Genomic DNA, 18,746 nt, shown 5'->3' with positions numbered 1-18,746 from the left:
ATAAATGACAATTCATCTATTGTTTCCTTGCAATTCCTACAACATTTATCTTACACAACTACTCCCTCCCATTTTATTTGCTACAAGCACTTTTTCACAAAGACCAAGAAAACATGTGGGGCTTACTATGCAGAGGGGAAATTAATGAAAATTTCTGATGCTTAATTAGTTTGTGATAAAGTTGATTAAAAGCCAAATAAAAGGAGACTTGGCCCACATGGTTTAAAGTAGGCGCTACATTTTATTGGAGGACGGATTTCATTTCCCTCCAAAATTTTCAAGGAATAACTCATCAACTGAATTTCAGTTACAATTATACAACAAAAGGGAAATGATATTTTCCCTCCAAAATTTTACAGCAAACTTTACATAACAGGGTTTGAAATTTTCCCCAAAAATTCGAAATTAAGGGGGAATTGAATTTTCCCCCAAAAAACTTGAAATAAATTTCTAAATTTCAGGAGACTATATATATACACAACCGCTTTTGCACTTGCATTAAATTTTTTCAGCACAGCCTTCAACCAAACCAATTCTCCAAAACTCTCAGAGACACCAACCAGCAGCCAGCCACCACCATCAAAGACACCAACCAGTAGCCATTTCCTTGGGGGGGGGGGGTTGGGGTAGATTAACTCTCAGAAAATTCATCATAGAGTTTTTTAGAAGCCATTTCTGATTTCATAGCTTCACTTGAGGAAAGTGTAGAAGCTTTTTCAGCTTGAACATGTCTGGCATCCATAGCTTAGCTATGGCCCTAGACAGTTCTACTGATAACACTTCAACACCATCCTCATCAGTTCTTTATTCACCACAAATTCACCCACCTTTTGATCTGAATGATCCATTGCCAGAACCACAACCAGAACCACAATTACAACCACAACCACAACCAAAGGCCTTTGATCTTAACAGAGCACCAGCAGCTTCAAGTGAAGAAGAAGAAGATTTCTTCACAGAAATAGAACATGGAAATGGTCAACATGAGGTTGTTGCTAAGTGGTTAGATGATGACTCAGATGTCCAAGTCTCAGAATATGATTGGACAGATAGTGAAACAGATGAAGAACATGAAGAACAACAACAGCCAGAACATGTGGTCAATACGACCCAGTTTTTGCACAATCATGCAAGATGTCATGTTGCAAACAGGCTACAACAAGTAGCTTACAGAAAAATTAATGGCAGATTCACTATACCTCATGGGGCTATAAAAAGAATTGCAATTGAGTTGAAGACTTCAAGGTGGACAATTGGTAGAATATGGAAGAATGTATCACAACAACTCCAACAAAATGCAATAATAGAGGTGAATCACAAAAAAACAGGGAGGGTAGGCAGGAAAAGAATTCAATTGGATCCTCAACGATTATCTGCAATTCCTCTAAGAAAGAGGACAAGTGTAAGAGCAACAGCAGCAGCCTTAGGTATGCACAAGTCAACATTGCACATGTTGGAGAAAAGGGGGGCTATAAAAAAACACACTAATGCCATAAAACCACATCTGACCCCAGCACATAAGGTTGCAAGGGTGTTGTGATGTTTGGGTTCCATCATACCAAACACTATCCAAACAATACCAAAATTCAGCAACATGTATAATTTGGTTCATGTGGATGAGAAATGGTTTTGCATGAGCAAAATTTCTCAAAGGTACTACCTAGCCCCAGGTGAAGTTGAACCATATAGAAGATGCAAAAGCAAGCGATTCATAGTGAAGGTCATGTTCATAGCTGCACTAGCAAGGCCACACATAACAGTCAATTGAGAGGTCGGTTTTGATGGGAAGATAGGAATTTTCCCATTCATAGAAGAGGTGGCAGCAAAGAGGTCAAGTTGTAACAGAGATGCAGGGGTGATTGAAACCAAACCTCAATTAAGCATCACAAAAGATGTCATAAGGGAGAAGCTGATAAAGCACATACTGCCATCAATAAGAGAGAAGTGGCCAGAGGATGGATGCAAGCAAATATGGATTGTCCAAGACAATGCAAGGCCACACATAGCAAGTAATGATATTCAATTCAATTTAGAGGCACAAAAAGATGGATGATATACGATTAATCAATTAGCCAGCACAATCTCTTGATATGAATGTGTTAGATCTTGGTTTTTTTTAATGCAATTCAAACAGCTTGCACCTAGAAGTGTGAAACACTTGGTGAAGGCAGTGAACAAGGCATATGGCAATTATGATCCTAAGCTATGCAATCATATTTGGTTAACTCTACAACAAGTGATGAAGGAGACTCTAATAGTGAAGGGTAACAACAATTACCACATACCACATATGGGGAAGAAATCACTAGAGAGGAGGGGTGAGTTACCAACATCTATTGTCATTAGTCCACAACTAGTAGAAGAGAGCAGAAAATGGGCGGAGGAAGGACATGTTGAAGATGAACAAGAAGAAGCAAACTATGGGGAATCATATTCAGATGATGGTATTGGCATAATATAAACAAAAAACAGCAAGCAATGGACATTTGAATGCCAATTTTTTGGGCATTAGAGTGCAAGAAAAACAAGATTTTTTGTAAGTAAAATACAACATATATAGGTTATTAAACATTTTGTATATGTACATGTAAACATTTTGTATTAAACCTTTACACTTATAATATGTAAACATTTTGGGTTTAGTTAAGTTTAAAAAAAAACAGTTCATTTGAAGTTATGGTAAAAAAAAGTTCATGTATAGTTAAGTTAAAAAAACAGTTCATGTATAGTAAAGTACAAAAACAGAGTATCATTGTATCAAACAAATGAATGAGAAAAAAAGAAAATCAAATTGAACATGCACAAGATACATTGGTGCAAGATAAATTCAATGAGATTTCATTTTTTTCTCACTCATATTTAAGACAAAATGATAATGAATTTTAACATTTTCAAAACACAAGTTAGGCATGATTAAAGTTCCTCTCACGGAGTCCCCACTCATCCATAACACTCAACACATGCTATTAAAACATAGGAAAAGTTGAAAAGAAGAGCACACAAAATTGGTGGCAATATGAGTATACTGGTCTGAAAAGGCATAATGTCCAAAGTATAAATCATCAGACCTCATTCATCATTGAGGAACATAGTGCACCTCTCATGTAAACATATTATAAGTCATTAAAACTCTATTAGACAACCAACACAACACCAAAATATAAACAAATCAACGCAGAACATATAAACAAATCAAATCAAAGGCAGAACATAGAACATGATAAAATAAAAGGCAGAACATAGAACATGATCAAGGCAGAATTCATATAAAACAAATCAAATCAAAAGGCAGAACATATAAACAAATCAAGGAAGCACATAGAACATGATCAAATCAATCAAATGCAGAACATATAACATGATCAAGGCAGAACATAGAACATGATGAAATCAATCAAAGGCAGAACATAGAACATGATCAAGGCACAACATAGAACATGATCAAATCAAAGGCAGAACATAAAACATGATCAAGGCAGAATTCATATGAAACAAATCAAATCAAAGGCAGAACTTATAAACAAATCAAGGAAGAACATAGAACATGATCAAATCAATCAAAGGCAGAGCATATAATAGTACATGATCAAGGCAGAACATAGAACATGATGAAATCAATCAAAGGCAGAACATAGAACATGATCAAGGCACAACATAGAACATGATCAAATCAAAGGCAGAACATAGAACATGATCAAGGCAGAAATCATATGAAACAAATCAAATCAAAGGCAGAACATATAAACAAATCAAGGAAGAACATAGAAAATGACCAAATCAATCAAAGGCAGAACATATAACATGATCAAGGCAGAACATAGAACATGATGAAATCAATCAAAGGCAGAACATAGAACATGATCAAGGCACAACATAGAACATGATCAAATCAAAGGCAGATGATAGAACATTGTTAAATTATGGGCCTGGGCCGCATCCATCACAAGGAGAGAGAGTCCACTTCACAACATAAAGGAGGTTCCACCTTAAAACCATATGGCAATAAGGGGAGTAACCCCTTTGCAATATAAAGTGAACCCATCTCTCTTATTTAATCAATGTGGGACACTCACATGTGGTGTGCGCTATACATCATAGCTTCAACACTCCACCTCACATGTGAGGTCCTATTTCAATTGGCCCAGAGTAATTAACGGTCCCAGTCGTGGGCCTGGCTCTGATACCATGTTAAAGGACCAACTCAACCATCAACTTAAGCTTTTGGTTGAATTGGTCCTTTGACAAACATGATCAAGGCAGAATTCATATGAAACAAATCAAATCAAAGGCAGAACATATAAACAAATCAAGGAAGAACATAGAACATGATCAAATCAATCAAAGGCAGAACATATAACATGATCAAGGCACAACATAGAACATGATGAAATCAATCAAAGGCAGAACATAGAATATGATCAAAGAACAACATAGAACATGATCAAATCAAAGGCAGAACATAGAACATGATCAAGGCAGAATTCATATGAAACAAATCAAATCAAAGGCAGAACATATAAACAAATCAAGGAAGAACATAGAACATGATCAAATCAATCAAAGGCAGAACATAGAACATGATCAAGGCAGAACATATAACATGATGAAATCAATCAAAGGCAGAACATAGAACATGATCAAGGCACAACATAGAACATGGTCAAATCAAAGGCAGAACATAGAACATGATCAAGGCAGAATTCATATGAAACAAATCAAATCAAAGGCAGAACATATAAACAAATCAAGGAAGAACATAAAACATGACCAAATCAATCAAAGGCAGAACATATAACATGATCAAGGCAGAACATAGAACATGATGAAATCAATCAAAGGCAGAACATATAACATGATCAAGGCACAACATATAACATGATCAAATCAAAGGCAGAACATAGAACATGATCAAGGCAGAATTCATATGAAACAAATCAAATCAAAGGCAGAACATATAAACAAATCAAGGAAGAACATAGAACATGATCAAATCAATCAAAGGCAGAACATAGAACATGATCAAGGCACAACATAGAACATGATGAAATCCATCAATGGCAGAACATAAAACATAATCAAGGCACAACATAGAACATGATTAAATCAAAGGTAGATGATAGAACATGATCAAGGCAGAATTCATATGAAACAAATCAAATCAAAGGCAGAACATATAAACAAATCAAGGAAGAACATAGAACATGATCAAATCAATCAAAGGCAGAACATAGAACATGATGAAATCAATCAAAGGCAGAACATAGAACATGATCAAGGCACAACATAGAACATGGTCAAATCAAAGGCAGAACATAGAACATGATCAAGGCAGAATTCATATGAAACAAATCAAATTAATGGCAGAACATATAAACAAATCAAGAAAGAACATAGAACATGATCAAATCAATCAAAGGCAGAACATATAACATGATCAAGGAAGAAAATAGAACATGATGAAATCAATCAAAGGCAGAACATAGAACATGATCAAGGCACAACATAGAACCTGATCAAATCAAAGGCAGAACATAGAACATGATCAAGGCAGAATTCATATGAAACAAATCAAAAATCAAAGGCAGAACATATAAACAAATCAAGGAAGAACATAGAACATGATCAAATCAATCAAAGGCAGAGCATATAACATGATCAAGGCAGAACCCAGAACATGATGAAATCAATCAAAGGCAGAACATAGAACATGATCAAGGCACAACATAGAACATGATCAAATCAAAGGCAGAACATAGAACATGATCAAGGCAGAATTCATATGAAACAAATCAAATCAAAGGCAGAACATATAAACAAATCAAGGAAGAACATAGAACATGATCAAATCAATCAAAGGCAGAACATATAACATGATCAAGGTAGAACATAGAACATGATGAAATCAATCAAAGGTAGAACATAGAACATGATCAAGGCACAACATAGAACATGATCAAATCAAAGGCAGAACATAGAACATGATCAAGGCAACCTAAACATATCTTCAAACAAATCAAGGCAGAAATTATATTTACAAGCAAATCAAGGCAGAGATATACATATTTATAAAGAAATCAAGGCAACCTAAACATATTTTCAAACAAATTAAGGCAGAAATCATATTTACAAACAAATCAAGGCAGAAATATACATATTTATAAAGAAATCAAGGCAACCTAAACATATTTTTAAACAAATGAAGGCAGAAATCATATTTACAAACAAATCAAGGCAGAAATATACATAATTATAAAGAAATCCAGGCAACCTAAACATATTTTCAAACAAATCAAGGCAGAAATCATATTTACAAACAAATCAAGGCAGAAATGTACATATTTACAAAGAAATCAAGGCAACCTAAACATATTTCAAACAAATCACGGCAGAGATCATATTTACAAACAAATCAAGGCAGAAATCATATTTACAAACAAATCAAGGCAGAAATATACATATTTATAAGGAAATCAAGGCAACCTAAACAAATTTTCAAACAAATCAAGGCAGAAATCATATTTACAAACAAATCAAGGCAGAAATATACATATTTATAAAGAAATCAAGGCAACCTAAACATATTTTCAAACAAATCAAGGCAGAAATCATATTTACAAACAAATCAAGGCAGAAATATACATATTTATAAACAAATCAAGGCAACCAAAACATATTTTCAATCAAATCAAGGCAAAATAACCTTTTTATAAACAAATCAAGGCAAAAATAACATTTACACACATGCAAAGGCAAAAACAACAAATTTATAAACAATTATAAACAGATCAAGGCAAAAATAACATTTTTGTAAACAAATCAAGGCAAATCAACATATATATAAACAAATCGAGGCAAAATAAACATATTTATAAACAAATCTGAAAACCCTAAACATATTTATCAATAAATCGAGGCAAATAAACATACATATAACAAATCAAGGGAAAATAAACAAATTTATAAACAAATCGAGGGTAAAATAACATATGTATATTCAAATCGAGTCAAAAACAAGAAAAAAACACAAACCCTATACATGCAATCTAATCAAACGCAACCCCACAGGCAAAGCATGTTAAGAAAGCTTCCTAAAATAATGAAAAAAACAGAGATTTAAGATAAGGAGTGGACCGATCTGAGGCAAAATCTGATAGGGGACGTTCGGAAACCATTTCTAGATGGTTTTTATACCAACAGAGGCAAGCTCGCCATGATTTAAAGCCTTCCGGAGGTGGATCTACCAAAATTTCAGGTTTTTTGCCCTGAACTACACTACCAAATTGAAGATCTGGTGGTTTTCTTGACGGCGCACCACAAGCCCAACAGAACGAACCAAAATCCAAGGGTTTTTTTGAAACCCTAGAATTTTTTTCCTCGGCATCGAGCTCGTCAAGCAAATCAAAGAGCCGTTTCTTTGATTTCGGAGTTAACTCATCCATCAAATACCCAAAAAATGCAAGAAACAGGGGACTCGCTTTTTTAAAATCACTCAAAAACCAAAAAAATTAGGTTTATAATGATCGCAGCAAATAGTAGATAATTAATCTACGATTTTTTTGGACAAATTTGGACTGAAAAACCCTAGATCTGAGTGTTTGAAGAAGAACAAGAGAGAGGAAAGTGAGAGTCAGAAGGAGAGAGAGAGGAAAGTGACGGAAGAAAATGAGATTAGGGTTTGGAGGGAAGGATTATTAAGGGAGTAGGGGGATTAAATGGGGGAGGGTGGGGGATTAAATGGGTTGGGTGGATATTAGTTGGGCTAATACTTTTGGGATAAAGTTTTGTAGGGTTTGTTTTATTATCATTTGTAGAAAGTTTGGCAAATGTAGCAAATAAAAGGGGACACACCTAAATGGCAAAATGTAGCAAATACAATGGGACGGAGGGAGTAGTCAATATCTCGGACTTTTTGTAAATTTATTTTTGTCAAAAAAATTTGACGTAATGTCATGATAAATAATTGCATGATTTTTGAAAAATAAACCCTTTAAATTTTGGAGATGAAAATAATAGCTTAACTCTCTACAAGGAATTGGAGTAAGAGTTTATGTCTATAATAGTCTGTTGTTAATATCATAGAAAGGTTAGGTATCTAACTACTTGTGCAAATCTTTTAATGAAATATAATTATAAGACCTTATGATATTTAATTTTATTTTGAAATACTAAATAATGGTGTTAGGATGGATCAATGGTTAAGCTTTCACTTTTCGTTCGATACCTTGTAACTACACAACATTAATTTTTGATTAATGGTTTTACTTGAAAATAAATCATTTGCATTAGAGCCTTAAAACAGAGGGCTTGTTATCCCCAACTTATTTTCAGCTCAGTTCAGTTCAGTTTAGCTCTAATCAGTTCAGTTCAGTTAAGCTCCAATCAGTTCAGTTCAGTTCAGTTCAGTTCAGCTCCATTCTTTTATAACCATTTTGTTAAATATTATTATTATGTTGGTATAATTTATTTTACTAATTACTCTTATTATTATTATTATTTATTTTTATATCATTACTATTAAGACTTATTGTTGTTGTTATTATTATTATTATTATTATTATTATTATTATTATTATTATTATTATTATTATTATTATTATTATTATTATTATTATTATTATTATTATTCATTATTATTACTTATCATTATAATTATTATTTAATATACATATTATTATTATTTAAATATTATTGATATATTTATTACATTCAATTTAATTCAATTCAATTCAATTTAATTTAATTCAATTCAATTCAATTCAATAAAATTCAGTTCAGTTCAGTTCAGTTCAGCTCAGTTCAGTTCAGTTCAGTTCAACTCAACTCCAATTAGGTCAGTCTAGTTCAGTTCAGCTATTTTATGCCGAAGAGAACAGGCCCAGAGTGTCACGTGGCACACAAACTTTGTTAGGAACACCTTTTAATATATTAGTATAGATATACATTTGGGCGTATTATGAACATGGTATACTAAATGCTATTTTTTTAGGTTATTGCTCATATGGAAGTTCAAACGTGCAAAATTTGCACATTAGAGAAAACTCTAAAGGGTAAATGACGAACAAAAAATAACCTTGCAATTCCACAATAATCTATTTCAAAGAGGAACTTCCAAAGTGTAAAATAACCCATTTCTTTTAACATAAGCATTATAGTGTAGTTGGTTAGTGCATTAGCATATCAAATGAGAGATCATGTGTTCGAGTCTTGAAATACACATTTTTTTAGGCCTCGAGATATTGAGGAACGAAATCAACTGCAACTGCTCTTAGACTCATTCTTTCTCACTCCCTAAGATGCAGATTCTTTCGTATGGATACCACACAAATCAGGTTCCTTCTCAGTAAAATTAGCCTCGTATGAACTATACAAGGCCTCGAGTTTTTCGAATGACGATGTTATCAAAGGATTCCAGCATGGACTGGTTCCCTACCGTATCGAACTTTTTATATGGTTATCTATTGTAGAATATTGACGCATCATTTAATTCTTCCTTGCCACACGTTGCGGTTGGTGGTGTTCTTAGATCCCCACAAGGTTCATTTGTATGCGTTTTCACAAGCCCTATCCCCCTTATGGATATAAACTCAGCAGAAATCTGCGCAATACTCAAAGCCCTCAAAATCTCATTCTCCTGTGATCGGGGATCAACAAAGAAAACTTAATTCTCGAGTCAGACTCAGCAAATGCAGTACAATGGTGTAATGAGCGAATCGGATATATCACTCCAAGGCACGGAATCTACGCTTTCCTATTAGTTTAATTTCGCCCCTCTAGGATCACCGGGTTACCACGAAATAACTAATGAGATACAATGAAGATGTAATTCACTTATATGATCAATCAAAGTGAATTCTAAAGGACTTTGTGTTTTGGATTGTGATTTACACTTTATGAAAATTAGCTAGAAATTCAAAGAGCAAGAAATTAAAGTGTTTACAGGAGAGAACACTTAACCCTTTTTTCTACTTCTTCACAAGTGAACTACAATGGCCTATTTATAGCCATCAACCTAGGATGCCATTAGTCACAAAGGAGTGATGAAACACCATTGAAGAACTCACTAAAATCTTAATTCATTAGCATGTTAATGAGTATTAATCCCCATGTAACATACTACACTTAATCATCAAGATTAATGCTAAATCAATGACTAGAAACATCCCTCATAATCAACTAAGAGCATCTAAGAACACAATGTATCCAATGTTGTTTCATTGCCTTGTACACTTAAGTCCATTTATGTATAAATGTTCCAACAATCCTCTTCCCATTTATAATATAAATGGCTAACGACTTGCACCAAATTATTCACAAAACAACATACTTGTGCATAAATAGAAATGTCATAAAGATTGAAGTCCTACTTAGTATATGTATACTTTACGATAACTCCAATTGTTATAATAGACTAAGCTTTGAATCAAACAATCACTATGAATTATCGAAGATACAATACACACAAGTACTAACAAAAATTCCATTAACCCTCTACACCTTTGACGCCATGGTGTCCATATCCATTCACGAGTTTTCCAAGTTAAGCCCCTAACTTGGTGAAGCGGCCAAACTTCTTACTCATATAGGTAGACTTTATAGAATAATCACTCTTGCAATATGAGCATCCTCCAAAAGTCTATTAAGAAATAAATTTTCAACCTCCATTGCAATATTATTGAGCGCTAACCTCGGGATGATTTGCTAATTTAGTGCTCCAAATTACTAAGTAAAGTTGGATCCTCATTGAATTCAAGATTTAGCGTTGTACTAAACGTTGAATCGAGTTTTCTTTTACTAGTAATTTAAGTTGGGCTTTCCACCCCTTTACAATTTTTATACTATTTTAACGTGACAACACTTTGGCCAAAGATTTTTCCAAGTTAAAATGAACCGTATAAAAATTCAAGTTGCAACTCCATGTTATATAAAATCAAGCATATAATAGTGTCGCATTTCCATGTGTTGTGATTTACAATATAAACATGATAGTATACCCCATTCATAAAATAGAAGTATATCACAATAACTAGTGATATGATACATGGACTAGCCACAAAATCACTTCACATATCAAATGAATATCACTCCATCTATTTAATTTACATGACAATTATTATAGTACTTGAAAATGCTCCACAAACTAATATATAATTCTTGGATTTCCAAAGAATTACACATCCAAGAGGAAACACCTCCTTTATGAAGAATAAACCTCCTCCACAAAGAAACAACATTTTCGTAAAGAATAAACCTCCATGAAAATATCATCTTCTAATAAAAAATACCAATTCCTTAATCCATGACTTAATTTGTATCAAAATATATAATCCTTCTTATACCAAAAGCCATATATTTTCATTTTCAATCAAGACATGTCACCTAAATAAATTGAGTCAAAGATAATAAATTAAATAATTATCTTTCTTTATACTTATCCCAAGTATAAAGGCTTAATTTATATGCATAAAAATACATTTCATAAATCAATATCCAAGTATAAGATTTCTCCTCCTATATATATATACAAATTTTACCACATGACCATATGTTACCAAATTTGATATATAAACACTTATACTTTTGATTTATCATGAGACCATATATCAAAAATTATTGTGAAAGTAAACATCACAATAAACATACTATCTTTACCAAGAAAAGTACTCCTAATAATCTTAGATTATTATCATTATTGAATAAAATCATATATCATAGAACATTGTTAACAAATGCACATAGTTCTATTAAACCATAAAACCACATCAATAATTAAATTGATCATCATACATATGACATGAATACGTAGGACAAAAACAATTATGAATAGACATGCATTATACCTTTAACAAATACTAACCATAGTACGTAGAAGAAACCATATCTAACTCTTGGAAATTCACGACCCATATCCCTGAGAGGTGAAAACATATCCAAAAGAAAATTAAACTAATAGATTGTTAGGTGTGATCAATGAGAGAACCGGATATATCACTCCAAGGAACGGAATCTACACTTTCCTATTAGTTTAATTTCGCCCCACTAGGATCATCGGGTTACCACGAAATAACTAATGAGATACAATGGAGTTGTAATTCACTTATATGATCAATCAAAGTGAATTCTAAAGGACTTTGTGTTTTGGATTGTGATTTACACTCTATGAAAATTAGCTAGAAATTCAAAGAGCAAGCAAGTGTTTACAGGAGAGAACACTTAACCCTTTTTTCTACTTCTTCACAAGTGAACTACAATGACCTATTTATAGCCATCAACCTAGGATGCCATTAGTCACAAAAAAGTGATGAAACACCATTGAAGAACTCATTAAAATCTTAATTCATTAGCATATTAATGAGTATTAAACCCCATGTAACATACTACACTTAACCATTAAGATTAATGCTAAATCAATGACTAGAAACATCCCTCATAATCAACTAAGAGCATCCAAGAACACAAGGTATCCAATGTTTTTTCATTGCCTTGTACACTTAAGTCCATTTATGTATAAATGTTCCAATACTTCATACGCAACATGAGGAAAGCATACCCTTCCATCTCCATAATTCACAAATGAAGGGGAGACAAATACAGTGGCTGACTCACTAGCCAAACAAGGATTAAGAAGGGATGCTGAATTTTTGGCCTGGCTTTAACTCTTGCCTTATTGGACGCATCTCCTTGACTATGCGCTGATAAACTGCTGTAAACTTTGTATGGAATTTTCGTACCCTTGTATGAATGGGTCGATGGACTCATGATTTAGTGTTGTATTGCTTTCGAGAAATGGTTCCCTGGCACTTCATGGTCAGACCCATCTTCTCCAATTTTGATTAATAGTATAATACAAAACCAATTATATATAAAAAAAAATGCTCTTGCAATTCCTCGATAATCTATTCCTTATCTTCCAACCAACTCCCTTGCTTCTTTTCATTGCTCCTCTTTCTCAATCAACAACCTATAGAAAAATAGTGCCATGGCCCACGTGTCGTTCAGCCAAGGAATTTGTCACATGTCATGATTTTATAAAAATAGAAAGTGTTAACTCTATTTTAGGGAGACTAATGAGATTTACTTTCAATATAACTTGCTGGTGTTTGGATATTTAGAGTCGTAAAATAACTCTACAAGGTAGAGTTTGAGCAATATCAATCATTGAATAAAAAATCAATGACTAATATATTTTTTTTCCAAAATCCTCCCTATTTTATTTCATCAAAATCCACCCTTAAATCTTTCCCTTCCACCAATATGAGCCATTGATTTTAAAATGTATGACTCGGATACAACTCTACGTTGTAGAGTTTCAATAAAACTCTAGATGATCTGGACTCAACTTGGTGGTTTGAGAATTTATCTTCTGCTTATGGGTGATTTTTGGTTGAGAACAGAAGAAACCTATAAGTAGGGCAGGAGGGCCTATAAGTAGTTTATGCATTATGACCAGTTCCTGTTCAGAACAAATTTGAGCAAGCCTAACAAACTTCCTCGAAAAAGTCATTACAAATCTCATTAGAAACTTGATCATTCTTTCCTCGAATTATTTACAGCTCAGAATTTGAGGAGTACCTTCCACTCCAACATTAACACAGCCACACAGGTACACATATATATATAACTCAAACAGAAACCTTTCCACTCAAAATTTGGCTAACTCAAAACACCAACACACATTGCACATTCCTAGCAAGCTTGTTAAAACTGCATTGCCCCTGCATTTTGCATAGACAAACCGTAGGACAAAAATAAAAATTTCGCTATAGTCTCTAAGCACACGACGAATTAATGCTAGTAGCCCGCGACAGAGCAGTATGAGTAGATCCCCATTCCATGGCTTCGGCTAAAGCCTTTTGACGCTCTTGAGACATTTGATCGCGATGATCTTGGGATGGATGGTTAATACACTCGGTGTAATCACTGTCAGGAGAGGACTCGGTGAGGAAGGGAGAGTCATCATCATCTTGTGGGCTTAATGTCAGAAAACTTAGAGCAGTTACTACATCACTCATCAAGGGTCGTGCAGTTTCTTCTTCTTGTAGGCACATGGCTGCTATTGCCACTGCCTGGTTTAGACCCTTCACTGGGAAATCCCCATTTAGAAGTGGATCAGCCAATTCCGGGTATCTGGCTGCATTACTGAAATATGGTTGTGCCTGCATCAAAGTTTTACAAGTTAGAGAATACATAATGTTGGAACTAGGAGCCTCTAATGTTCCATTTACAAGCTTTTAGAATTTAGATACTACAAACAACCAACGGATGTACAGGAGAAGATCGACTAATTTTAAAGTAAAGTACACTCAACTTGAAAACCCAAAAACTATAATTATTATTTACTCTCAAATTAGAATTTCCTGAGGTATCCTTGAGGTTTGGTTTAATTCTCACAATACCTTTGTTGAATTTTGAACTTTCTAGTTCAAGTTTCAAGGGTATCTTAAGAAATTACGGCCCGTTTGGTAGTTGTTAATAAATTGCGGTAATGGGAATGAATTTTAAGTGTAATTTTATTAGGGAAGCACCCTTAAAATTTCCACGGGGAGGCATTTTTTCTCCATGGGCAAGCAATCTCACCCCTAAACTTGTGTTTTTGGATCCAAAGGGAAGCAATTTTCATTACCACTCATTACCACCTACAAGGTGGTATTGGATAGGAATGAAAATTCAAGAAGGAAAGTGGACATTTTATGATAAACTAGCATTACCATGGGAATGGACAATGATATTTTTCACAAATTTACACACAAATTCATTCCCAATACCACCATTTATGACCAACTACCAAACGGGCCGTTAATGCACTTGAATTTCCCTGTATGATAAGGGTATTTTAAGCAACGTTTCAAACCTTAGGGGTATTTGAGGGATTACCAATAGAGAGGGGTATTTTGAGAATTACACCAAACTTGAGGGGTACCTCACGAAATTTCCCATGAAAAAATTGATGAATAAGAGCCAAAATCTAAGCACAATTGATGTAGATGGAGGCTTTATGTGGTGATGGGAGGAAAAACAGTTGGAAAAGTTGTTGAAATAGGCCCCATAGATGGAACATTGGATGATTATTTCTGTTAATTGGTAGCACCCAATAATGAAGTTGATAATAGTTAGTGATCATTTTAAAAACATTCAATAGTTTTTCCAAAAAAAAGTTGCACATAATAGTAGTACAACTATCACTATGCTAATGAGGTTAGGAATGAGGCTAGGCAGAGATTATAAACCAAGAATATATGTTAAAAGAAGCTCACCCAAGTGACAAGATTCTGCTCGTGATTTGATCTTTTGGTGTCAATAGCTCTTCTTCCTGTAATTAGCTCCAGTAAAACAACTCCAAAACTATATACATCCGACATAGGTGTTAGTTGACCTGTTCTTTGGTATTCTGGTGCACAATAACCATATGTTCCCATAACTCTTGTAGAAACATGGGTTTTGTCCCCTGTAGGACCGAGCTTCGCTAGTCCAAAATCAGAGAGCTTTGCATGGAAGTCCTTCTCAAGCAATATGTTAGATGCTTTCAAGTCGCGGTATATAACTGGAGGATTTGCCTTGTAATGAAGATAGTCTAAACCCTTGGCAGAATGCAAAGCTATTTTCATTCTCTTGTACCAATCTAATGGCTTTTGATCGTGCGGAACATCTGACAAAACACAATGTTTTCACACAAAAATCAGCCAATCTGAGGTAAGTAGTTGGTAACGGCAACACTAAGTGACATTTGGAATTAGAGTCCAATATATGTCCAAGATCTTGTATAACACTATTCACATTGTAGTTTCAGTTCATATTCACAATCATTTTTACCATTTACTAGCCTATATGTTACTCGGACTCTTCATTTTACCTCAAGTACCTGATCCCCAACACTTAAACTGTTAAACATAGACATGCACACTTGGACATGTATCCGTGTTTGATATGAGTAACCGAGTCCAAGTAACATTGTTAGTTGTCAGCTAGTTGATTAATGAGAAACGTTATGTAATTTTACTATGAAGAGAATGAGATGAGAAACATAGGATATATCATACCAAGTAAATGGTCTTCTAAAGATCCCAAAGACATATATTCATACACCAAGAGCCTCTGATCTCCATCAGCACAATACCCTATGAGATTAACCAAGTTCGGATGATGTAGAAGACTAAGCATCAGAACCTCAACAAGAAATTCTTTGTTCCCTTGCACTCCATTTCGATCGAGTTGTTTTACTGCTATAGTCTGAAATCAAAATATCCTAAAATCAGTGAATTACTCCACCAAAAGCTTGATCAGAGAAACGAAATAATCAAAAGAGAGACCGATCACAGAAGCAAAAACGCGAATTAACATAATAATACTATACCTGTCCAGTTGAAAGTTGGCCCTTGTACACTCTTCCAAACCCACCTTCACCTACCAGACACTCTGAACGGAAATTCTTTGTTGCAGTAGCTAGCTCTCTGAAAGTGAAAGTCTGTGCTGCAATATTATTAGGCCCATTTTCCTTACATTCATTGCTATTGTTTGTCGTTTGTCTTGCTGCTTGAGTTTCTGTAATCAAAGCAGAACTAAAATAAATATCAAAAGAATGGAAAAATAATAATGTATGTACAAACCTATTGTTGCACATTCTAAATAGGAGTTATTCGTCATACACCCGGGTGCATGATACACCCAAGACTAATTTTTACTCATTCGGATGTTTTTGAGCAACGAGCAAAAAAATAGCATGTTGATGCTCACCTGGGTGTATGATATTTTTTTTGGGTCTAATTATTAAACACACTGACCCCCTAGAATTTCTCTCTTGTACTTGAATACTTGATACTTTTGTTTTTCACGGTTTTCAAAAGTCACATATGAGCTTTGAACACTAATATTTTCATTTACGCCTTACTCCCCCGTTTCACAATATAAGGCACGTACGATATTCGAGGTCGGACTTTGACCGTTAATTACTCTTAATTATGTTGATATAAAATTTTAAAAAATAATATTATTATAGTATTTTTCAAGACGAATCCAACGGTATAATTTTTATGATTTTTATTTATCGCAGTTGAGAGATATTTGTAGTCAAAGCAAATTCTCGAAAAACGTAAATGCCTTATATTTTGAAACAGAGGGTATGAAAGGGAGTACTAAAAGTTACTCCGTACAAGTTTGCATTATGAATACACACGAGTACACGAGGAGACAAATTGAATAAGATCATAAATCATACATAGTACTTGTGAAAAAAGGGTGAACTCAATAAGTTAATGCAGGCATGCAGCAAATAAAACGAGAACGCGGGAGTATAAAATAAAGAATTTTGATTTTGCCAATGCACTAGTACTTAATACTAAAATTATATAGACTTGACTCAAAATTACTCAAACTTCACTAATCTGATATGATTAGTCATAGAGAAGTAATGTTGGAACATATAATGGAGCAATTCACAGGTGCACTTCGGTGGTGCACCGTGGTGATAATTCGTGGTTAAAGTTTATAAAGTTTGACCTTCAAATAGTAAGTGTTGAATGAAATATGGAACGGAAGAAGTATTAACTGATAGCATATACATATTCCAATGTTGAAGCTTACCTTGGCAAGGTTGCGCAATGGGCATGGAAGAGGCATTAGAAGGTGGTTGTCCCTTTTTGCTGAGTTTTCTCGTTGATTTTGTTCCTTGTGATGAAAAGCATGGAAAACAACTCATATCTCACCCTTGAAAACCCAACGAATGAAATAATGTAAACTAAAATATATCTCAAAATTTCTTTGTCAATGTAAAGTATCAGAAAATGTGTTATTTTGGTTGAGGATTATTGTCATACACAAGATGTATGTAGCTGGTAAAATTATATCTCAAAATTTCTTTGTCAATATGAAAGAATTCTTATTGACAAGATTTAAAAGGGAACAAAGAGAAAGAACTTTCCTTCCTCAAAAGTCAAAAAAAAGAGGAGATAATGAACATTTGCATGGAAAATAAGAGAAATAATTATGGAAAGAAAATAAATAGGTACGTAAGAGTTTGGGTTTTCAAAATTCAAAATAATTTGTTGGGATTTTGGGGTCTGGGTGTGAAAAATGGAAAAAAATGGTTGACAATTTACAAAAACTGAATAATTTAGGAGAGAGAAAAAAAGGGCAAAAGACCCACAAAATCCCAGAAATTGAAACTAAAATTGAATCAAGAATTTAGGTGAAAAGAAAAAAAAATTCAACAATTTAGCATAAACCCAGATGATTAAAGATGATCAATTTGTAGGCTGCATTCAAAAATCAATAATAACAATTAATAAAAAAAATAGGGTTTGATCATAGTGAAAATGAGTCAGCTTTTTGATAGGAGAGAGAAAAAAAAAATGAGGATGATCAAAAGTTGTTGGGGTTGAATTTCCGCCGAAAATGGAGGAAGGGGGGTTATGAAGGAAGTTGAGGAAGCGTATAAACTATAACGTGGGAGCCAAATATGCGGGGATTTGGCGGGTAAATTTTGTTGCCTTGGCACTCATATGAATTATGGACCCACCTTTTTAATTGTTTAAATTATGACAATAACATGAAAATAATAGTATATAGTTTTAATTAGGAAATGGGGTCAAATTTGAAGTATACAACGTCAAATTTGAGGGAGGGAGAGATGTACTACTAATCATGGTTGCCACCCCCACTTTGATTAGATTATATGCCATTATCTTGATTTTGTCATTTTGTGGGTTGAGTCAATTCAAGGTTGAAAAAGGTTTCGATTTTAATGAGTTTTAGTT

The 18,746-nt window shown here is 33.9% G+C and overlaps 1 protein-coding gene across 1 annotated transcript; it reads right to left on the bottom strand.

The window, feature by feature from the left end:
* Positions 1-13,479: 13,479 nt before the first annotated feature.
* Positions 13,480-18,478, bottom strand: LOC104885183 (probable serine/threonine-protein kinase PBL25). Its single transcript, XM_010669884.2, has 5 exons — positions 17,575-18,478; positions 16,349-16,536; positions 16,035-16,224; positions 15,252-15,643; positions 13,480-14,153 (listed from the first exon to the last, which is right to left on the bottom strand). The coding sequence occupies exons 1-5, from the start codon at positions 17,687-17,689 to the stop codon at positions 13,767-13,769; spliced, it is 1,272 nt and encodes a 423-aa protein (XP_010668186.2). The 5' UTR covers positions 17,690-18,478; the 3' UTR covers positions 13,480-13,766.
* Positions 18,479-18,746: the final 268 nt, after the last annotated feature.

The sequence above is a fragment of the Beta vulgaris genome, chromosome 7 (assembly GCF_026745355.1).
Source record: "Beta vulgaris subsp. vulgaris cultivar EL10 chromosome 7, EL10.2, whole genome shotgun sequence".
Lineage (NCBI taxonomy): Eukaryota > Viridiplantae > Streptophyta > Magnoliopsida > Caryophyllales > Amaranthaceae > Beta > Beta vulgaris.
Note: the sequence above shows the minus strand (reverse complement) of the source record. Positions and strands in the feature narration are given on the sequence as shown.